Source organism: Magnolia sinica, chromosome 2, assembly GCF_029962835.1.
Source record: "Magnolia sinica isolate HGM2019 chromosome 2, MsV1, whole genome shotgun sequence".
NCBI classification, from domain to species: domain Eukaryota; kingdom Viridiplantae; phylum Streptophyta; class Magnoliopsida; order Magnoliales; family Magnoliaceae; genus Magnolia; species Magnolia sinica.
The window spans coordinates 173871-194403 of record NC_080574.1 but is presented as its reverse complement, the minus strand read 5'-3'; the positions used below and the strand labels follow the sequence as shown (position 1 = coordinate 194403).

Sequence of the window (20533 nt, the reverse complement as noted above, 5' to 3'; positions counted from 1 at the left end):
TTTACTTGCTTTATATGCAAACTACAGTCATATGTGGTTAATCCAAACAGACTCTCTGCATTACTTCAGTATTAGGTAAACACTTTAAAACACATGATGTGACCGACGACACCACACATAACAATACAATGTCGATCAAATTGGGAATCCAAACATGCCCTAAAGGACTTGTTTGATTTTCTAAATCCTCCATAAATGCCTAGTAAATAAACAATTATTACACGTTCACCCTATTTGAAAATATACTGCTATTTATACTTTAAAAACCAATCCAAAAGGACTGATTTAAATTTGTGTGGCATTGTGATGTATATGACATATCCGCGCCACCCACCCAATTTACCATAACCTTTTGAGGCATGAGTTGAAAAATGAGGCTCATACAACGCTGAAGTGGCCCCACATATATTTCGTGCCTCTTCGATTTTAGTATTCAATAAGTTGTCAAATCAAGCATTTGAACCATGCAATAGTTACTTAAGGAAATAGTTATTACCCATTTATAATGTATTTATGGGAGATTTGGAAAATCAAACGAGCAAAATAGAAAAGTCTCAAATCCAATAATTATTACTTTGGATTGGACCAAATCAATTAGTGACCTCCTATATTATAATAAATCTGGACCTTCCACTTACCTAGCCACCAATCATTTATCAAAGTGATAATTTAAGAGGGATAAGCCTTCAAACAAGGGATCCTTTTAGGGAATTACCATCAACAGAGTACTGGTGAATAAACTTTTAGGGTAAATACTCAGGATAGAGCACCCGTGTGTGCATATCTTTTAAAAAATCACCAAGTGCAGAGCACCCGTATCAATCCTTTCGGGAGTGACCTTAGGCAGAGCATCCATACTATGTTGAACCTTTCGAGAATGACCCTGGGCAGAACACTCATAAAAATACAACGATCCTTTTAGGGCAAAACACCCATAAATAAATAACATAATGATCCTTTTGGGGCAGAACACCTGTAAATTCAAATACATTCTACATCATGTGATAATAAGGAAATAATTGTAATTTACATACATAACGATAACAAAATGAGCTCAATTAATAACTCAAATAAATTACCTCTACAATATGCAACTAAGAATCAAATAAAATAATTTACAACTAATGACAATAATCAAGTAAATTTAATACATAACAAATAATCAAATCAATCTATATGTTAACCTAAAATTTTCAATAGGAAAGATCATCTATTTGTTATAACTTGTAAATAATCTGATGTGGTATAATATGATACGCAGTTGAAATAGGCAAATGTCTCCCTCAGGGTCAATATGGATGAACAGACAGAGTTCCTGTGGTAAGTTTGACTGGGCATGGTAGCGGCGCCGGATGAATGATGGGTCAACTCGGTCGGCTACAAGTTGGCAAGCTCTCCTCTCCTCTCCTCTCTCTCTCTCTCGTTCTCTTTCTTCCTCTTCTTTTCCTCTACTTCCAGAGACATCCAGCAAGAGTCTTGACTACCTAGTTTAACTCAGCCCGGTTGAGTCTAGTGGGTCAAACTAAATAGCTTGGCGATGGAGTTCCGAGAACCCGATCTTAGATAGATTCTGATGATCTAATATGCATCAGGAGGGACACACGATGAATGGTTTGGATTGTTAAATTGATGATACACTACGATCAACAACAGTGCTTCACGGCGGAGAAGAATGGCCGACTTCAATGGCAAAATTCTATTAGGAGAGTATTTCTATAAACAAACACTCATGGATGATTTGGATTAGTTGTGGGAACTCATGGAAGCCTCGGATCAGAGATTGGAAGCATTTTGGTTGGTGGGTTCGAAGGTTGAATGGTTTTAGGCCTTTACCACATTCCGCCATGAAAATAGGATAAGGATAAGGAGGTATGAAATCGCAATCTCTAATCAACTGGTCATAAAGGAAACGTGCTGGAGAGACATGAGCCACTGGATCCGGAAGATATGATCAGTTGGAATTTGCGGAAGTTACACTACATGGATTGCCAGTCGTCGTGCTTAGCTTTGCTGTTGCGAGATGCGGAAGAATCCTTTAACCATTGCAAGGTTCTGAATTTTGTTGAGTTGATAGGTGGGGTTTGCCGAAACGTTTACGTTGAATCCCATCTGTTCATTGGATTGATTAGTTGGTGTTTGCAAATGAAAATGATTAAAGCTTAGATGGGCCGCATGATTTGAATGATAACTTGATATTATGGCTGATGATGTCTTCTCGGTTCTTGGACTGATGAACGGCTCAGATCATCGAGGTGGGTCCCAACTGATGGTCGGTGGTGATACACATGGGCGTGATTATGGTTGAGCAGAAACAAAGGAGAAAAAAGAGGAGAAGAGGGAGGAGGAATTTGGGCCATTTGGGGTTTGTAGTGACGTGCTAATGCATATATATCATTGCATTTTCCTTTTATTTTTACATGGTAGGCCTCATAGAGATAGCGAGACAAATCCACTCCATATATCGGTTTTGCCTACCAATGATAAGGCATGGGCCCAAAAATGAGGCTGATCCATAGATCAAGTGGGGCACGCTATAGGAAATGGTGTGGAGTGGTCTCCACTGTTGAAAAAAATGGGATATTACACTCATAATCCTTTTAAAACATGAGATCTTCCCAGAGACATTCGAAGAGTATCTAACATTTGAGAAGGTTCCAAATATCGGGATATTGGATTGATATCCAAGCAAATTCGGTTACAGATTGAACCCAAGTCTGGAGAGATACATACATGGGCCAGATTGGGTCCCAACTCATGGTTTAATCGAAATAAAGAGAATGGGAGAACTAGATCCAATCTGGTTCGATAATAGATCAATATCAGGTATCAGATCCTTTTAACACTCCAAACTATCTTGCGATGAATGATGAAAATGCAGGAGGTGGTTCGATCTGGACCGTCCAACACCTCAACTAGAGGTGGAGGAGGTGGGCCACCAAATGAATGGTCTTGATCTTGACCTGATTATCTTCATTAGAGGAATCTTGACGTTCACAGGTTCGATGACCGAGTTCGATTGGTGGGCCACGAATATCTCCCATCAGAAGGATCAGCTATGAGAAGAAGATTTGAGAAGCCAACAATCTCGGATCAATCCAGGAGATTCCCATATTCAGAAAGTATGAAAGATCCATGATCAATTAGGAAATCTAGCTAGAATTTTACCACCCCGCCGAGCTATAAAACGAGCATATGAAGAAGAGCTCGGGGCCCTATGCCAACACATCAATCTATTTTATATTTATAGCTTAGAGTAGATTAAATATCCGCAACCTTAAGTTGTAGATCCATAATCAACTAAGTTCTGATTTTGTTGATCAGACTCATTCGATCGCATTTGCTAATCATCGGCCTCAGTCGTCAATTCCGATAGATGACTAAGATATTTATCTTTCTTTTTTATTTATTTTATTTGGTTGATTTATACTCCATCGATTGTAAAGAGCCATATATTCAAACATTAATAAAATTAGTATTATTTAGCCTTATTTTATTTACCTGCACATTCTTATTCTTTTGAGAAATATTGAGCTGGAGGTATTGGTGAAATAAAAAGTCACATTTATTATTACCAGACAAAAAAGATTCTACTTGAATGGGCTAAGGGGTCGCTTGGCACCGTGGATTGGAGGGGATTTGAGGGGGTTTCAAATCCCCTGGTTGTTTGGCAGCATAAAGTAACCAGGGGTTTCAAATCCAGGGGTTTCCATTCTCCTCTTTGAGGGAGTTTGTAATCCATGATGAGAGCTTGGATTACACCTAAAATCATTTCAATAGTTGCAGGTGTAACATGTGTGTCATTATACACTATCATTCTATTGGGCACATGGCCCACTAATGATGTTCAGTACCATCCAAACATTTTTCATGCAAATCAACACCGTTCAAACATTGTCCATATAAATCAACGATTAAAAATCGTTGGTTAGTCACTCAAACATGATCTTGTACTTGTGGCCCATTCGAGACTTATAATTTCATCATTTTCGAGCAAAACATATATTTGAGCGGGCTTATCACAACCATTTTGTCAAAAATTACATATCTCACTAATTAGAGATATTAAAGTTGTTTTAGTAATTAAATTTAAACCCCTGTAAATATACCATGGATAGGTACTTTTGGGTTAAAGTTGATTTACACTCTAGGGTGCCAAACAAACTGAGAGGATTGCAAATCCTGGGGGTTTCTAATCCCTGGGGTTCAAATCCAGGGGTTTTAAATCCACCCTCCCAAACAGGCCCTAATCCTTAACCTTTTCACAATTTACCTCAATGCTAAGCCTAATTGATGGTTGAGAAGATAACTTAATCTCGTGTCCAATCTGTCATCTTTTCATCTCAATGTAGCAAAACCAACATTTCAGTTAAACTTTAAGTGGAGTAGACTGTGGTAGGCCTGATGCTTCGTACCCACACATGAAAACTAAATATATACCCTTGTTCACACGTGTGGTTTTGCAGCAACACCCACCCAGCAATATTACAAGGCTTGTTTATGTGGCTAAAAATTCCACCGCCCGCGATGCCCCTCCTCTTTTCCAGTTTTGGATTCTTGGATCTACCGTTTGTTATTCCGTTGGATAACCGAGTCGAGTTGGCCTTAGCTCGACTCTGCTCGGACGCTTACTTCAGCTCGAACTTGGCTTGGCTCGGTCAATAGCTCGGGCCGAGTTCGAGCCAAGATCGAACCAAGTTCGTCATTGAGGTGTTTACACAAATACCTTAACTGTAGCTTCACAATCCCACTGTTTGTAAAGAGGCAATGGTTGTTAGCTTGGGCCTCACAATAATAAATCACCGCCTTTCAAGAAGGAAAAAAAAAAAACACATTCATACATTGTTCTTGATTGTTCTGTTCTAAAAAACTGGCTACAAAACCAAGAAAAGATCCAGCGGTATAAAATATGTGGGTGATTCGATAGATAGACAAAAAGATACTATACACGATATGCAGCCTTTTAGCTGATGGGAACAAAACATACATACATTATACATACTTACATGATTTCATGGGTCATCGGCATGTTTAATGTTACACTAGTAGCTTAAGTTCGTCGCTACTCAGAACCATTGAGTTTGCTTCTGCTCTTTGCCAGCTAGCTGGTGCCTCAACAGCTTTATGTATTTTAGATGCCCCATAACTTCCTCGGTTGCCAGCTCCTGAGGTACAGCACAATCAGAATGGATTGGGTCCCAAAGAACAGAACAGGAGCAGTCCCAATCATCAGTTTGAACTTCAAAAAGAGGTGCCCAGCGCCAAATTTTCCTTGCCACCAGCAACATTTGGTTGAGTCATTTTATCAAACAGTGGGTGAGCAACATCAATGGCAAAGTAACGGAGTCACCAAACTGGTTAGATCCGAGTCAAGTCGAGCTGGGGGCTGCTCGAACTCAGCTTCGAACCAAGTCGAATCGAGCGAGCTAACCGAGCTAGCTCGGTTCGTGTACACCCCTGTCATATTACTTTTGTACCGCGTACCTGGCAAGCGACGCGGATTGCGTCCTACCCCTGTGGGGCCCACCGTGATGTAAGTGTTTTATCCACTCCGTTAACCGATTTTTTCGTATCATTTTAAGATATGATACTAAAAATGAGTCAGGTCCACAGCTCCAGTGGACCACACGAAAGGAAGCTGCACAGATAATGACACCCATAGTTGAAACATTTCTAAGGGCCAAAGTGATTTTTTTAACCATACAACTTATTCATAAGGTCATGTAGACGTGGATGAAGTGAAAAAACAAATATCAGCTAGATCCGAAACTTCTCCAGCTCCTAAGAAGTTTTTAATGGTGGACATTCAATCCCCACTTTATGGTCCACTTAAGCCTTTTACCTACTTCATTTTTTTGGTTCGTATCTTAAAATGATATGAGAATATCGTTGAACGGTGTGGATAAAACACTTACATCACGGTGGGCCCCACAGAGCCCTTCCCGGACGGATCACCGTCCGAGCGGGGGTAGGACGCAATCCGCGTCCCCTGACAGGTATGATAAACGGGTCAGATTGTTTTGGGCTAGGGTATTAGCGAGTTTATCGCTTCAACATTTGTTTCGTGTGAATAAACTCTTGACAAGGACAAATGCTCTCAATATCTTGATAATTTTCAACATATCATGTGCGCGTGACATCCACCTCCTCCAATCGGTTGGTCCCACCCGTATGTGAAAATCAAGCCCATCCACTTATCAGTTAGACTTTGCTATAGAAGACAATGCATATCTGCTTATAAATAATAAAAGACAAGTGTGTTTTACTTGACGAGTGGATGGAGCTGATTCTTAAACAAGGTGATACTCATGGTGGGGCTAACCTATTGTACGGTTTGGATGCTGCATCACAGGATATACTGAATATTATCTGCTGGGTAGACCGTAACTTGTGGTTCTAATTCTATTCTGTTAGAATGTGTGAACACGCACGAATCAAAGAGACTGGTATGATCCGGGACAAGTAAAGCAAACAGATCAGGAAAGAAAAGAAGCCGTCAGACTCATAGCTTTTCTTGTAGGGGATGGACGTTGGGTTGGTTGCTGGGTATGGGAAACGTATCTATACCATTAGCAGGTCGATACATTTGGATCTCTATAGAGCATTGCATCACACAAGTTATTCGAAGAGTGAGTCGGTAGGCATAGATAGCAAACTCGCAAACCAACCTGATATGTAATTATATATAGAAGTAGACTCCATCCATCAGCTAGCAGCAGACGGGAATAATAAGAAGAGGGATGGCAGATGTTATTGTATTCGTAGACGTTGAGACGACAGTTCCTTCACGATCCGGTCAGGGTTTCTCGCTGCTTGAATTCGGTGCCATTTTGGTCTGCCCTCGCAAGCTTGTCGAGCTCGACTCATTTTCCACGCTCATAAGGCCTGCCAACCTATCCTCCGTCTCCGCCACCTCTGTCCGCTGCAACGGCATCACCAGAGACGCCGTTGCTGCTGCTCCAACCTTCTGCGAGGTCGCCGATAAGGTCTACGATATCCTCCATGGTCAGTCTCTCTCTCTCTCTCTCTCTTCATCACCATCACCATCATTGCTACATTAGTAATACCAGTACCATCTATTGATGCTGCCTGCAGGACGAGTTTGGGCAGGGCATAACATCGTCAGGTTCGATTGCCTCCGAATCCGTGAGGCCTTTGCGGAGATAGGGCGCCCAGCACCCGAGCCAAAGGGGACTATCGACTCCTTGCCACTGTTGACACAGAGATTTGGCAGGCGAGCTGGAAACATGAAGGTCTGTGACGGCCTTCTCTCCCATGCCATGCCATCTCTTCTATTACTCTTTCCCCACCCCCCCTGTCTTTCTTTCCTTTTAATTTCTCAGAAAGCACTCGCTTAAGTTTTGTTGTGAACCCCCCCAATGTGATGCCCCGTCACTGTTGCACATGTGGGCCAGCACACGTGGGGGGACGCTGATGTGGGCGGATGCTGACGTGAGCGGGGCCTAAGGGCCTGGGCGAGCTACCAGTGGTTGGCAGGCTACTGTGCTGGCAAGCTATTGTGTACGCAGTGGGAGGTTGAACTTGTCCCACATCGGAAGTGCTGTCCGAAGTTGTGGTGGTTATATGTGGAGATTCACCCTATAATGTATGAGGCCTTTTGGGGGAGTCTCCCAAGGACAAAACCGTGTGGGCTGTGCCCAGAGCAGACAATATCATATAGTGTGGGCATGGGCTGTTACACAATCTCAGAAATCTATTGAACCATTGCAATATCAAGACATTAGAGTTCACAATGTAGGTTCATATTCCTCTGAAGGTTTTATTATTGTCTGAACACCACCAAGCTTCATGTGCACATTTTTATTAGTGCATGGCTGTCAGTGCCAAGGAAATTTCAACTACATGGATAGTTGTATGACAAGTTTGTTGGATTATTTGGTTGAATCAAATAGACTATTAAAAAAAAAAGGAAATTAAAAGAAATGACATACAAGACTTGTAGAGTTGAGTCGAGGCGTGATGTGAGTCACTTAGCTTGAAATCGAATTTGCTCCCTTTGGACAACGTTTCAAGTGCAATAGGTTTCCAGAGCAATCGACCTCTAGGATACAATGACTATGACCCGGTCCCAACGGTGCACTCATTGTTCGTGGGTTCAAACCACTTGCAATTTAACTCAAAAGTGCTTAGTTAACTAATCAACGAACTCAACAACCAGAAACTCGTAAAACAGAAACGGAACAGAGAGAGTTTTTCACAAGAGAGCGGAAGGATTTTTTCGTGTTTTTGAAAACGGAATGGAAATCCTTATAGACTCTGAAGTAGTGCATTAAGCACCCTTTCAAAAGGGTTTGGTCCATTGGATTTAAACCCAATTGGTGTGACCAACCGACCAATCACATCTCTCTGTTTCAAAACTAAAAAACGCAAGTGCGAGTACACTCGCACAAAATAAAGCCCTGTGAGTACTCACACACACACACACACACACCCGCGTGAGTACACTTGCACCCTCGTGAGTACACACGCACCCGCGGCCCGATGTCCCATAGTACAACAAAGTTTTCATGGTCAAGGGTTTATCATACTTGTTATTTTTGTTTGTATAGAGAGTCAGTGGAATTCTCTGCTCAACTCGTGTTGCTACTGCTCATGTCTGTTTACTTCACAACACATTTATAATGTTTTGCACATTGTACACACCTATAAGATCCTTATTTGATTGGCCAAATCCCAATGGGACCTTATTCTATATAAATGGAGCTGTGGCTTGATATAGGGAAGATATGCAAATCCTTTGAATCTCATTGAGCAAGATTTTGAGCTTTCAAACTTCCTCTCTTTGCAGATGGCTACACTGGCAACTTATTTTGGCCTTGGAGAACAGAAGCACCGGTAATTAGTTTGCCTTTTCATTTTCTTTTTTCTTTGTGCTCAATAAAGAACTTTTTCCATCCATATGCCACAACATTTTCATTCGAGGCTGGCCTGATTAATGTGTCCAAGGATGGGAAGGTGGGGTATGGGTTCAACACCACTGGGATGTTTAGGGGGTGTGCTACTGAGGATGGTTTTATGGAAGTTGACGCTTAGGAGTAGTGTTTGATTGGGTTGGTGTGTGGTCTATTGGATAGTGGCAGACATGCATGTGGGACTAACTTAGGTGTTGGGATCCATTTCAATCTCTTTACGGGAAAGTCTTTCTAGAGAAGGCTTTGTAGCTGTTGTTCTGTAGCTTGAATACCTCCAAATGTAGTGTAGCTTGTTCAAAAAAAAAAAAACAAAAACATTTTCATTCGATCTTTAATTTGTTTTATTTCTTCCTTTCAAAGTTCCAATTTTTTTCTCTAGCACCACTTGAATAAATGTTGCTTGATGTCAATTGGTGGGTTGCAAAACATGGATGGAAAGTGATAAAATATTAAGTTGCAACCACATCCATGCCCAGGAAACGACCAATAAGGACTGTTCGCTATATATATTCTGCATCATGGATGGTGAACATCCCATGCCCAAATTTCTCCAAGAATGAAAATTACATTTTTGCTTTGAATCAAAATAGTGGCAAGTTTAAAAATGTTCCAAAAGTTAAAAGTTGTAGACTGTGATATGATACTCCTGTCCATAATTTCTCATCTTTCCTTGTGCAATACTCCCAAATCACCTTCCGCAACTTCCAGACTGGAGTCTTTTAGCCTGACACAACTGTGCATTTCCAAAGACTGAATATGGTGGCCAACTGGAGCTGGAGAAATGGAGGCATACAGCTCCTTCAGGGGAGACCTAGTCCAGAACAGATGAATGCAACACTAATCCAAGAAATGGATGATGTCAATGCATCTTCTCTTTCCAAACTTGACAGCAGACTACAAAATTTTCGTGCTTAATTTTGAGTCTTCTCAATTTTAAGGGTCTGGGTTTCATCCAACCATAGATTCATGAGACTTGGCACCAAATTGGCAAGTTCATCAGCTAGGTGAGAAACCTCTTTAAAAACATGGTTAGTCTACTGAAAGAGTATTAAAGAGGCGATTCGGCACCATATAGCTTGGATCCTCTAACAACATTGAATATTGCAGTCCACAAAATTTGGGTGCCTTGTGGGTTCATCACTTGTAGTTTAGATTTTTTTAAGTGTCTGTGCCATCTTGCAAGTCTAGCTTATTACAAACACAGTTACCCTGTTAGTGGAAATAATTTGTTCTGGGATCGTTTTTATGTTGGGACTTGGGAGCACATATAGATATTGGGGAAGAGGTAATACAACAGAGGTCCCTCCTGACCAGCAATAGAAATCTGCAAAGGCCGGCATCATGTTGGCATCCTCTATTCTATCTTTCAAAAAAGTAAAAAAAAGTAAAAAAAAAAGAAAAAAAGAAAAAAAAGTTGCTGACATCTATGGCCTAAAGAACAGATACTTCTCTTGAGGAAGGATATGGAGGGAGCTCTTTTAGAATTTCAGGGATGGTTCTTGTCTTGTCAAAAGGTGATTTCAATTGTGCGCGACATACCCAACAGACATGTCATATCGTCCATTGGGCAGAGTTATGAAGCTATTGGTATGAAATGCAGTGTGCCTCTACCTTAGTAGTTGAGTTTGCACATTATTTCTTCATTCAATGATTTTTTGAAAGGTTGATGTTGATGCCTCTAAATGTCATGCTGAGGCATGAGGTCTTCCAACAAAGGAAGTCTATTGAGCTGGAGGGTTTCGATGACTTCCTCCGTGGGGGCAGAGATCCTCAGCCGATATGGATGGTAGTAATGGGGAGAAAAAACAAGTCAAAACAACAGAATCACATAAAGCATTTGGATTTGGAGGTATAGCTCATGCTCTTCTTCTAAGTTTTTCCTGAAGTTCTTCCCCTCGTTTGCGTCTCTATCTGGTTTCTTGTTATTTCAATTCACACCTGGTGGACTATTCTTAGTTGGACTTCTGCAAAGAGTGTCTTAAGTATTAAATGAGGGGTATTTATTCTGTGCCCCAGCTAAGTGATTTGTCATTTTTAGGAATCCTCTTGGAAAATGTAGTTCGTTATAACTAACAAGCAGATGAATATTGTTCATGGGCTTCTAGAACCTTTGTTGAGGAAATGGCTTAATTCACGTCTTAGGACAGATCCCCCTTTTTGGTTCAGATGTCTGATACTAACAAGTTATAATGGTTCATGATACTTACAAGTTATAACCTGTTTCGTTGGTACCTGTTGTGTTTTTATGTGATCACGGCTTACTGCATTTGAATGACCCCAGTCTTCGAGCTACTGGTAGTTTTGTTCACTTTTTTTGTCGATTGGTTTCTTATCTCTTTGGCTATTGGCACTACATTGACATTATTAGTGTCATAGTTGGTCATGTGTACTTGTTTTTTGATCTGGGTTACATCTTCGTTTCAGGCAAGACCGACACCTGTACATCATCAGGACTTGATACCAGTTCTCTGCTCTAGTTGGGTTGTGTACCAACCAGCTCATGTAATGAGCTGGATGCAGTCATTTGTTCTTGTAATGCCACCAAAATTGCTAAAATGTAAGATCAGAAGTATGAAGAAGCCACTCCAGTGTATCTTAGGAGAAGATTTGTAAATATTTAGTATCTAAGAAAGTGTGATAATGTCAGCTGGAAAACATAGTCTATCATTGAATTGTTCGAAACTCCTAAACTCACAGAGTCACAATGCTGGTCACTCAGGGAAAAAGAATCAAACTTTATTAAGTTCGTCCAAAATGATTCTGGGATGAGGCAGATTCTTACCCTTGTTCTGGACGGGGAGGGCCAGTTGGCAGTCTGCACTTACTTTTCACATGCGAACTAACCCTGATTGAAGATCCTCATATGACACAACTTTCTTTTTCCCTTGAATGGAGCACCTATGTTACATTTATTCCCTGTTGTTTGTTCTTATTCTAGGATGGAGCACCGATGTTACATATTTCACTGTTGTTTGTTCTCTCTAATTTTCCCAGATGCATATAAGACATTTTAGAGTATGTAGGTTGAAATAATATAATTACATGCAAGTTGAGAAGAAAGCAGTTATGGTCTTTCTTTTCTGATTATTATTAGCCTGGTAGGTTTCTTTAGCTTGTTTTTCCTGATTACCTGTATTACAGCATTTGTGCGGCATTTTCAATTGTGTAATTTCTGCATGAATATGATGCCATGATTGTTGTCATTGGAGCAAAATAAACAAGTAAATAAACATAAAATGCAGTTGTATATCTTATCTGCAGTAGGCCTTCCTGGTAATGGAGTAGCCTTTAGTTTGCTGTGGGACTGAGTGGACAAATAAAAATGACCTGTTTAAAATTTCAGCTAAATATTTAATCATATTTTTCTTTGGCATGAACCAAATTGTGCCTATTGATGTTTCTTGTTTTCATGTTCCAGGAGCTTGGATGATGTGAGAATGAATCTAGAAGTTCTGAAGTACTGTGCAACAGTGTTGTTTTTGGTAAGGGTTCTCCTTGTAGGAAGAGTCTGCACTATAGGACTTGAATGCATGTGGTCAACTGAAAATAAAAGACTGGTGGAGTGATGGTATGTAATGAATCAAAGTTCATGCCTGATAGACATGATTAGTGACAAACATGATGGAGCTGTGAATTTAGATCATTCCACTGCTCCCTTTTAATCATCATCGTCATGGTTCCTACAAGTTCCATTTTACAGTGTCCATTCCTGCTCCAGAATCTTGCTGCCTCATCCTGCTGCAACCGTGTTTTGTCAATGTCCTCTTTTAATGGAAACTTTCCTGATAGTGGGTGGCCTTTGGGTCCAAAGCTATTCTAGCTGAAGTGAGCAAAAGTCAACTAAAATTCTAAAATCTCTTTAGTTGCAACTTTGCGTTTCGCTGATTTCATTTGTGAAGATAATTATATACTTAGTTTTACCTTGGGTCCCAAAGAGCCACTTGGGCATAGTTGATTTAATTTTTAGATTCGCATTTATTGTTCAAGCTGCCATAGTTACACTGCATGACCGTTGTACTTACCCACTCATCACTAGATCTTAAATTCAAGCTGCTTTGTTTCCTAAAAATTTCTTTTACTTTTTTGTTCCTCTTGCTCCCACATCCAGTTGCTTCTAATAACCAAGTACCAAATGTGATGGGGACATCACGCGCACAAGCGCACTCACGCCGCCCCCTATGCACGTACGCCAGAAGGAGGGCCCCACCGTCGATCTGGATTGATGACGACGTCCAGGGAGGGCTTCCTACCTAGAAGACGAAGTTTTGATTCAAAAGAGTGAGCCCGTTAGTCAAGAAAAGCCCATCATGAGATCTCATGATCGTGGCCCACTAGTCAGATTGATTTCATATTTTAGGTTTTGCTTATTAATGTTATTTAGAATATCATGGACGCTTTAGATTTCTTTGATTAGTTTTTATTTTGGTTTACTTTATTGCCAAGTAATAGGTTGCGCACATGGCGCGAGTTTTGGAGTATAGAGTTTTCTTATAAATAGGCACCCTTTGTAGTTCTTTTGATTCCATTGAAGATTAATAAAAATTCTAAGTTTTCCTACTCTCTGAGTTGTGAAGCCTAATTGGGTGCGAAGCCCTCCTTTCATTGAAGAGTTAACTATCGTGGTGCGAAGCCACATCTATCCCGATTCACCTCCATCCATTGCCATATCTACTACCTATCTACTACCCATCTTCTACCATCCCTTCTTCTCATCTCACCCCATCATCTACATTTCGAATCAATCATCTATTGTAGCAATTCTCCTCCCCACATTAGAATTTCAGAATTTAGCCCTACAGGAGGGCTGAAACTTCGGCAGAGCACCACGCACAAATCATACATCGGATCGAGCTGAGATTTGGGGGTTTTGGAGTCCATCCCTGGCCAACTAGGGCCAAGGTGGCCTTTTTCTGAATAGTGGCCTCACACACGCGCGGCCGGGATCACATGCACGTGCGTCTGGGCCATTGTTGTTGTCCACGCGTGCGGTACTTTTCTGGTTCGTCTCTCTCCTCTCTTTCACTCCGCTTTCACCCAAAATCTCTAAACCTAACCCTAAATTACTCAAATCTCCAATTTTATACCCCTTTTTCTTACTTTAGGGGTTCCCCGAATTGGAATTTCTGAATCCCTTGGATTAGAGACTGATTACTCTGCATGTGTGGATGATTATTTCTTATCTTTGAGTATCGTTTGGTTCATAATCCAACCCTATCATATGTAGGCCTGGACCCACATAGATTCCCCTTAATTGAATGTTTGGACATTCATGTGGGATATGGAATTTGTGTAATTGTTTCTGAACTAACGTGATCTTAAGCCTGAAATCTCGCACATCATATTTAATTTTCATGTCCTGCATCAAATTTGGTATATGAGATTACGGTTCTTGTAGGGGAATTCATTACATGTTTAGGGTTTTGGTTGTTTATGTCCATTACGCATCAATTCTCATCATATATGGCTGTTTAGAGGTCCATAAACCCTAACATAAGCTACTGAAATTTTCTGTTATCCCCTTATTTGAATTATTTTAGAAATTAACTTAGTTTTCTATTTCTAGGTTTAGAAACTTTCCTTTTTTATTTTTTTGGAAACTTTCTTAATCTGTTTTTAGAAACTAATTTCCTTTCCTTTTTCTTTTTTAGAAACTAGTTTACTTTCCTTTTTCTTTTTTAGAAACTAACTTACTTTCTATTTTTAGAAACTTTCCTTTTTCTTTTTCTTTAGAAACTAGGTTGTTTTTTTTTTAAAAGAAACTTTTTAATTTGTTTTTTTTTTTTTTAGAAGCTTTCCTAATTTGTTTCTTTAGAAACTTTCCTAATTTGTTTTTAGAAACTTTCCTTTTTCGTTTTTAGAAACTAGGTTACTTTTCTTTAGAAACTTTCCTAATTTGTTTTTTATAGAAACTTTCCTAATTTGTTTTTCTTAGAAACTTTCCTTTTTCGTTTTTAGAAACTAGGTTGCTTTTTTTTAAGAAACTTTCCTAACTTGTTTTAAAAACTTTCCTTTTTCGTTTTTAGAAACTAGGTTGTTTCTTTTAAAAATTATATAAAAAAAAATCTTATATTTTGACAACTATATTGCTGAATTTTGGTTGGCACCATACACTAAACATGGAACAATTGCAAGAGTCACTAAACAAGCTGTCCTAAAAGTTGGAGTTTATGATTAAGCGCTTGGAAATGGACCAATGCTTAGAATAACTTGATGTGCGCATTACCCGACTAAAGACCATCGCCAGGACAAACCCCACCATTGGGGTAGATGTCCCATCTCAGGCAGGTGGCCTGGTGGATAGACCAATGAATGGAGTTGGTGAAGGAATCAATTATGGGTGTGCACCCGTGCACCCACCCCATGAGAGACATCAAAACTACTATTTTGAGGGGTATGACATGTGCAGCCTTGTGGCTGGAGAGAGTGCACCAGACGCTAGTGTAGAGTTACCCACTGAAGCCATTCCGATAATGGATGAGTTACGTGATGTCTTTTTTGATGATTTACCGGATGAGGCTCCCCCTAGGAGGGATATAGAGCACACCAGAACATGGGACACCGTAATACCTACAACCGAGTTTGCGTTTAATAGTTCTGTCTACAGGTCTCAGTCCTTATGAAGTCGTTACTGTTTATAAACCTGGGAAACCTATCGATCTTGTCCCTATGTCACTGTCCCATAGGGTGTCAGAGCCTGCGGAGTCTTTTGCGCATCACATTCATTCATGGCATCAAGAAATCAGGCAGGAGATCATTACCAGTAATAAACATTACAAATTTTCTGCAAACTAACATAATGGTTTCAAAGAATTCAATATTGAGGACTCTGTGATAGTCCGCATCTAGCCCTAATGGTACCCTCCGGGGGCCGTTCGTAAGTTACGCGCGCGTAGCGCTGGACCCTTCAAAATTATAAAACGAAACGGTCTCAATGCGTATGAGATAGATCTTCCACCTTCTATGAGAATTGGTTCCACATTTAACGTGGAAGATCTAGTTACTTTTCAGGGGACCACTAATACTTTGTCCGGCCCTTCGTCTACCCGTCCTCATTCCTTATATTTATCCCTTGAACCATGGCCCCTTCCCGACCCATTTTTTCAGCCTCTACCTCCCTTACCCACTTTTCCTGACCTTTCTTCCCAGCCTCTACCTCCCATACATACCCTTCCCGACCCATTTTTCCAGCCTCTACCTCCCATACCTACCCGTCCCGACCCATTTTTTCAGCCTCTACGTCTCATACCTACCCTTCCCAACCCATTTTTTCAGCCTCTACCTCCCATAAGTACCCGTCCCGACCCATCTTCCCAGCCTCTACCTCCCATACCTATCCTTTCCGACCCATTTTTCCGGACTTTACCTCCCATACCTAACCTTCACACACCCAAAAAGGAAATAGAGGATATCCTAGACCATCAGATAGTTTCAACGTCGGACGGTGGGTTTCAGAAGTACCTGGTTAAATGGAAGTCACGCCCAGCTTCAGACAGCACGTGGCTCACTAAGGAGGAGCTTCAGAGACTTGATCCTGACATCTTGGAGTGGTTCAGGAGTTTTATTTCGCGAGTGGCGAAATCTTCGCAGCTGGGGAGAATTGATGGGGACATCACGTGCATACGCGCACTCACGTCGCCCCCTACGTACGTACGCCAGAAGGAGGGCCCCACCATCGATCTGGATCGATGACGACGTCCAGGGAGGGCCTCCTACCTAGAAGATAAAGTTTTAATTTAAAAGAGTGGGCCCGTTAGTCAAGAAAAGACCATCATGAGATCTTATGATCTTGGTCCACTAGTCAGATTGATTTTAGGTTTTGCTTGTTAATTTAAAAGAGTGGGCCCGTTAGTCAAGAAAAGACCATCATGAGATCTTATGATCTTGGTCCACTAGTCAGATTGATTTTATATTTTAGGTTTTACTTGTTAATGTTATTTAGAACATCATGGATGCTTTAGACTTCTTTGATTAGTTTTTATTTTGGTTTATTTCATCGCCAAGTAATAGGTTGCGCACATGACGCGAGTTTTGGAGTATAGAGTTTTCTTATAAATAGGCACCCCTTATAGTTCTTTTGATTCTATTGAAGATTAATAAAAATTCTGCGTTTTCTTACTCTTTGAGTTGTGAAGCCTAATTGGGTGCGAAGCCCTCCCTTCATTGAAGGGTTAATTACCGTGGTGCGAAGCCACTTCTATCCCGATTCGCCTCCGTCCATCGCTATCTCTACTACCCATCTTCTACCATCCCTTCTTCTCATCTCACCCATCATCTACACTTCGAATCAATCATCTATTGCAGCAATTCTCCTCCCCACATCAGAATTTCAGAATCTTGCCTTACAGGAGGGCTGAAACTTCGGTGAAACACCACGCACAAACCGTACATCTGATCGAGTTGAGATTTGGAGGTTTTGGAGTTCATCCCTAGCCGACCAGGAGTAAGGTGGCCTTTTTCTGAATAGTGGGCCCCACATACGTGCGGCCGGGATCACACGCACGTGCGTCTGGGCCATTGTTGTTGTCCACGCGTGCGGTACTTCTCTGGTTCGTCTTTCTCCTCTCTTTCACTCCGCTTTCACCCAAAATCCCTAAACCTAACCCTAAATTACTCAAATCTCCAATTTTATGCCCTTTTTTCTTACCCTAGGGTTCCCCGAATTGGAATTTCTGAATCCATTGGATTAGGGACTGATTACTCTGCATGTGTGGATGATTATTTCTTATCTTTGAGTATCGTTTGGTTCATAATCCAGCCCTATCATGTGTAGGCCTGGACCCACATAGATTCCCCTTAATTGAATGTTTGGACTTTCATGTGGGATATGGAATTCGTGTAATTGTTTCTGAACTAACGTGATCTTAAGCCTGAAATCTCGCATATCATATTTAATTTTCATGTCCTGCATCAAAATGTGGTAGTACCGTTTGTTTCTTATGCAGGCTAAACAGTCTTCGCTTCTTGGCAAGTTTCGCCAGAATGTGGGATTCATAGAGCTGCATGATTTACATATTGCAGTGTGCTTCCAACAGTAGATACACTGAATTTTCTACTTCCTGCAGGAGTCGAGCCTCCCAGACATACTCACTATGAACGGTGGGTTCTCTCCAAATGCTGCTACGAGAAGTTGTGGTAATAGAAACACTTTGCCAGAAGGATCATGCTCAAATCAGAACAGTCCATCTGATTTGGGGTTGGGGAATTGTCTAAGGGTGTCATCTCCAATAAGCAACTCGTTGGGGGATGTTCTCTGTCTCAACAAATCTGATGCACCAGCTTCAAAAGCTGATCCTTTTGCCTTGATGCCTCTCATTGACTTGATGAAGATCGATCCTTCGCAACCGGATGTCCCTGTGGATGAAAGACCTGTGCCATGCCCACCAGATGCATTCTCCAGTGGGGCTGCTGTCTCTGAGTGTTGCAGTGGCTATGCTGGGTTCCTTGACCCTGATGACGTTTTGCTTCCTTCTATCAGTGCATCTCTCGTTCCAGCTTATGGAGGGAGTTCAAGGTTAGTTCTACAGCATAAAAATGTCCTCCTGCAGCTTTGCTGCATGAAACTGAAAGTCCGCTTTGGGATAAATGCAAAATTTCTAGACCATGCCGGCCGTCCACGATTGCGTATAGTAGTTGACACGTTCCCAAGCCTATGCCGGGTTCTCGATACATGCGACCATCTTGCTCAAAAGTTGTTGGTGGAATCCGGTAGCAGCTCTGAATGGAGGCCTGTTGTGTTCAGAAAAAACAGCTTGTCCAGCTCTTCAACCATTCGGCTGAAGTAAGTTCCCATCTTGGATTGTTTTGGTTATTTTTGGTGAATTGGCATTACTATCTAGCTATTTTGAATGGGAAAGCATCAGTTGGTTTAGTTGCAAGTTGTAGATGGTTACCTGTTTGAATAGGGACAATCTGAAATGTGGACATGGAGATCCCCTGTGGCATCTTCAGGAAATGGAAAACTGCAGAATCTCACAGTTATTCCATTGTTTGGTTTGGAGTGTTGTTTTCCTTGGAAATGTTAAAAGTTCAATGGTAAAACAGCGGAATCTGCCTCTCCTAATTGTGAAAATTGAAATTCAACAGGTTCTTTCTTTTTTTGTTTTTGGAAATGTTTTATTATTATTATTATTATTATTATTTGAGGAAAAGATGGGACAAGGAAAATGACATGCAACTCTTTTTTGGTTTCTCAAATGGACAAACTGTCTAGTCAAGAAATTTTTTCTTTTCCATGGTTTTGCACCTTCGCAAACAGGGATATAGTTGGGTCCTGACTCATGGCTTAGTGGTAGACTCACAAGAGTTTCAACACTAAGGTCATGGGTTTGAGTACCCATTGTGGTGTGTGCGTGTGGGTATGAGGGTGTGTGCATAAATTTTTTTAAAAAGGGACAGTTGTTCTTTTCTTTGTTATTTATTTTTGACACACACCAAAATGTGTGTTCAGAATATCATCAGATTGACAGCAACTCTTCAACCTGATGTGCTAATACTTATATATAATTTTTTCTTTTATGGTAATATGGAGTGCTAGGCATATTTGTGGCTAAGTTTTTGTAAGCATATGATATGACCGTATGAAAAATGTATCCAGTAAAACAGAAGCACAGTTGAGACTTGTTTTGTTTGTCCGAAAATCCATTCAACATTCTTACCTATGTTGAAATTTTGGGTTTCTTCCCTATTTTAGATGTTTCCATTGATTTTCTAAGTGTTAAATTCTCCTTTTTCAAGTTGCTGAGCTGCAATAATGTTGTTGTCTTGATACAGCATACCCACTGTTGCAAATGGGGATACAGCGACCTACACCACACAGATATACCAGAAGGAACCAAGTGGCAACACCCAGAAGCTTGTTTTCAATAGCATTGATGCTGCTGAGCTTGATTCGTTATTCATTCCGGGAGCTCTGGTCGATGCCTTTTTCAGCTTAGACACGTATGATTATCAGCAGCATGCAGGCATCCGATTGGTGGCAAAGAAGTTGATTGTTTATTCTGAATAGGAGGGTCGTCAATCTCCTGAATCCACATGAAATTATAATTGTGTCAAAAAAATAAATTAATAAATTAAGTGTATCTTCTGCTGCACAAGTGGGCTTCTCCTGCATATGCCTTACCTTGAAATGCCATTTCAATGTGAAAATAAATAAATAGGAATCCAAATCTGGTAAACTGTTCATAGTTTATGATCTACATTTGAGGACTTCCTATTGTTTGGCTCATTTCCTTGGTGCAGAATTCCATGTCTGTGAATCAAAGCTCCTTGGGGAGGGAGGTTTCTACTTTCCCTTGTTTATTGTGATGCTCCTTACAATTGCTACTGCTCAGATTTTATTCATTCACTTAGGGTGCATTTGGTTGTGCCAAATATTGCAAAATACAGTGAAACTTGGCACAACCGAAGGCATCCTTAAACATCAGATAGTATAATAAGAGTAAACCCATCTTCTTCTCAGACCATCCATGTCAGACAATAGCTGTGTATTACTTCTGGAATGGATTTCTTCACAATTATTATCTCTCAGGAGGACCTCATGTGTTATGCTGGGTTTGCAAGTGGGCCCATCTTGGGTTGGATTTTTAGCCAGGTTCATCCAAATT

General features: G+C 40.7%; 1 protein-coding gene across 1 annotated transcript; it reads left to right on the top strand.

Annotated features, from left to right (window-relative positions):
• Window positions 1-6461: 6461 nt before the first annotated feature.
• On the top strand, window positions 6462-20234 carry LOC131230807 (protein NEN1-like). The gene is made up of 6 exons (XM_058226800.1): window positions 6462-7002; window positions 7093-7250; window positions 8807-8853; window positions 12349-12412; window positions 17993-18708; window positions 19701-20234. The coding sequence occupies exons 1-6, from the start codon at window positions 6738-6740 to the stop codon at window positions 19933-19935; spliced, it is 1485 nt and encodes a 494-aa protein (XP_058082783.1). The 5' UTR covers window positions 6462-6737; the 3' UTR covers window positions 19936-20234.
• Window positions 20235-20533: the final 299 nt, after the last annotated feature.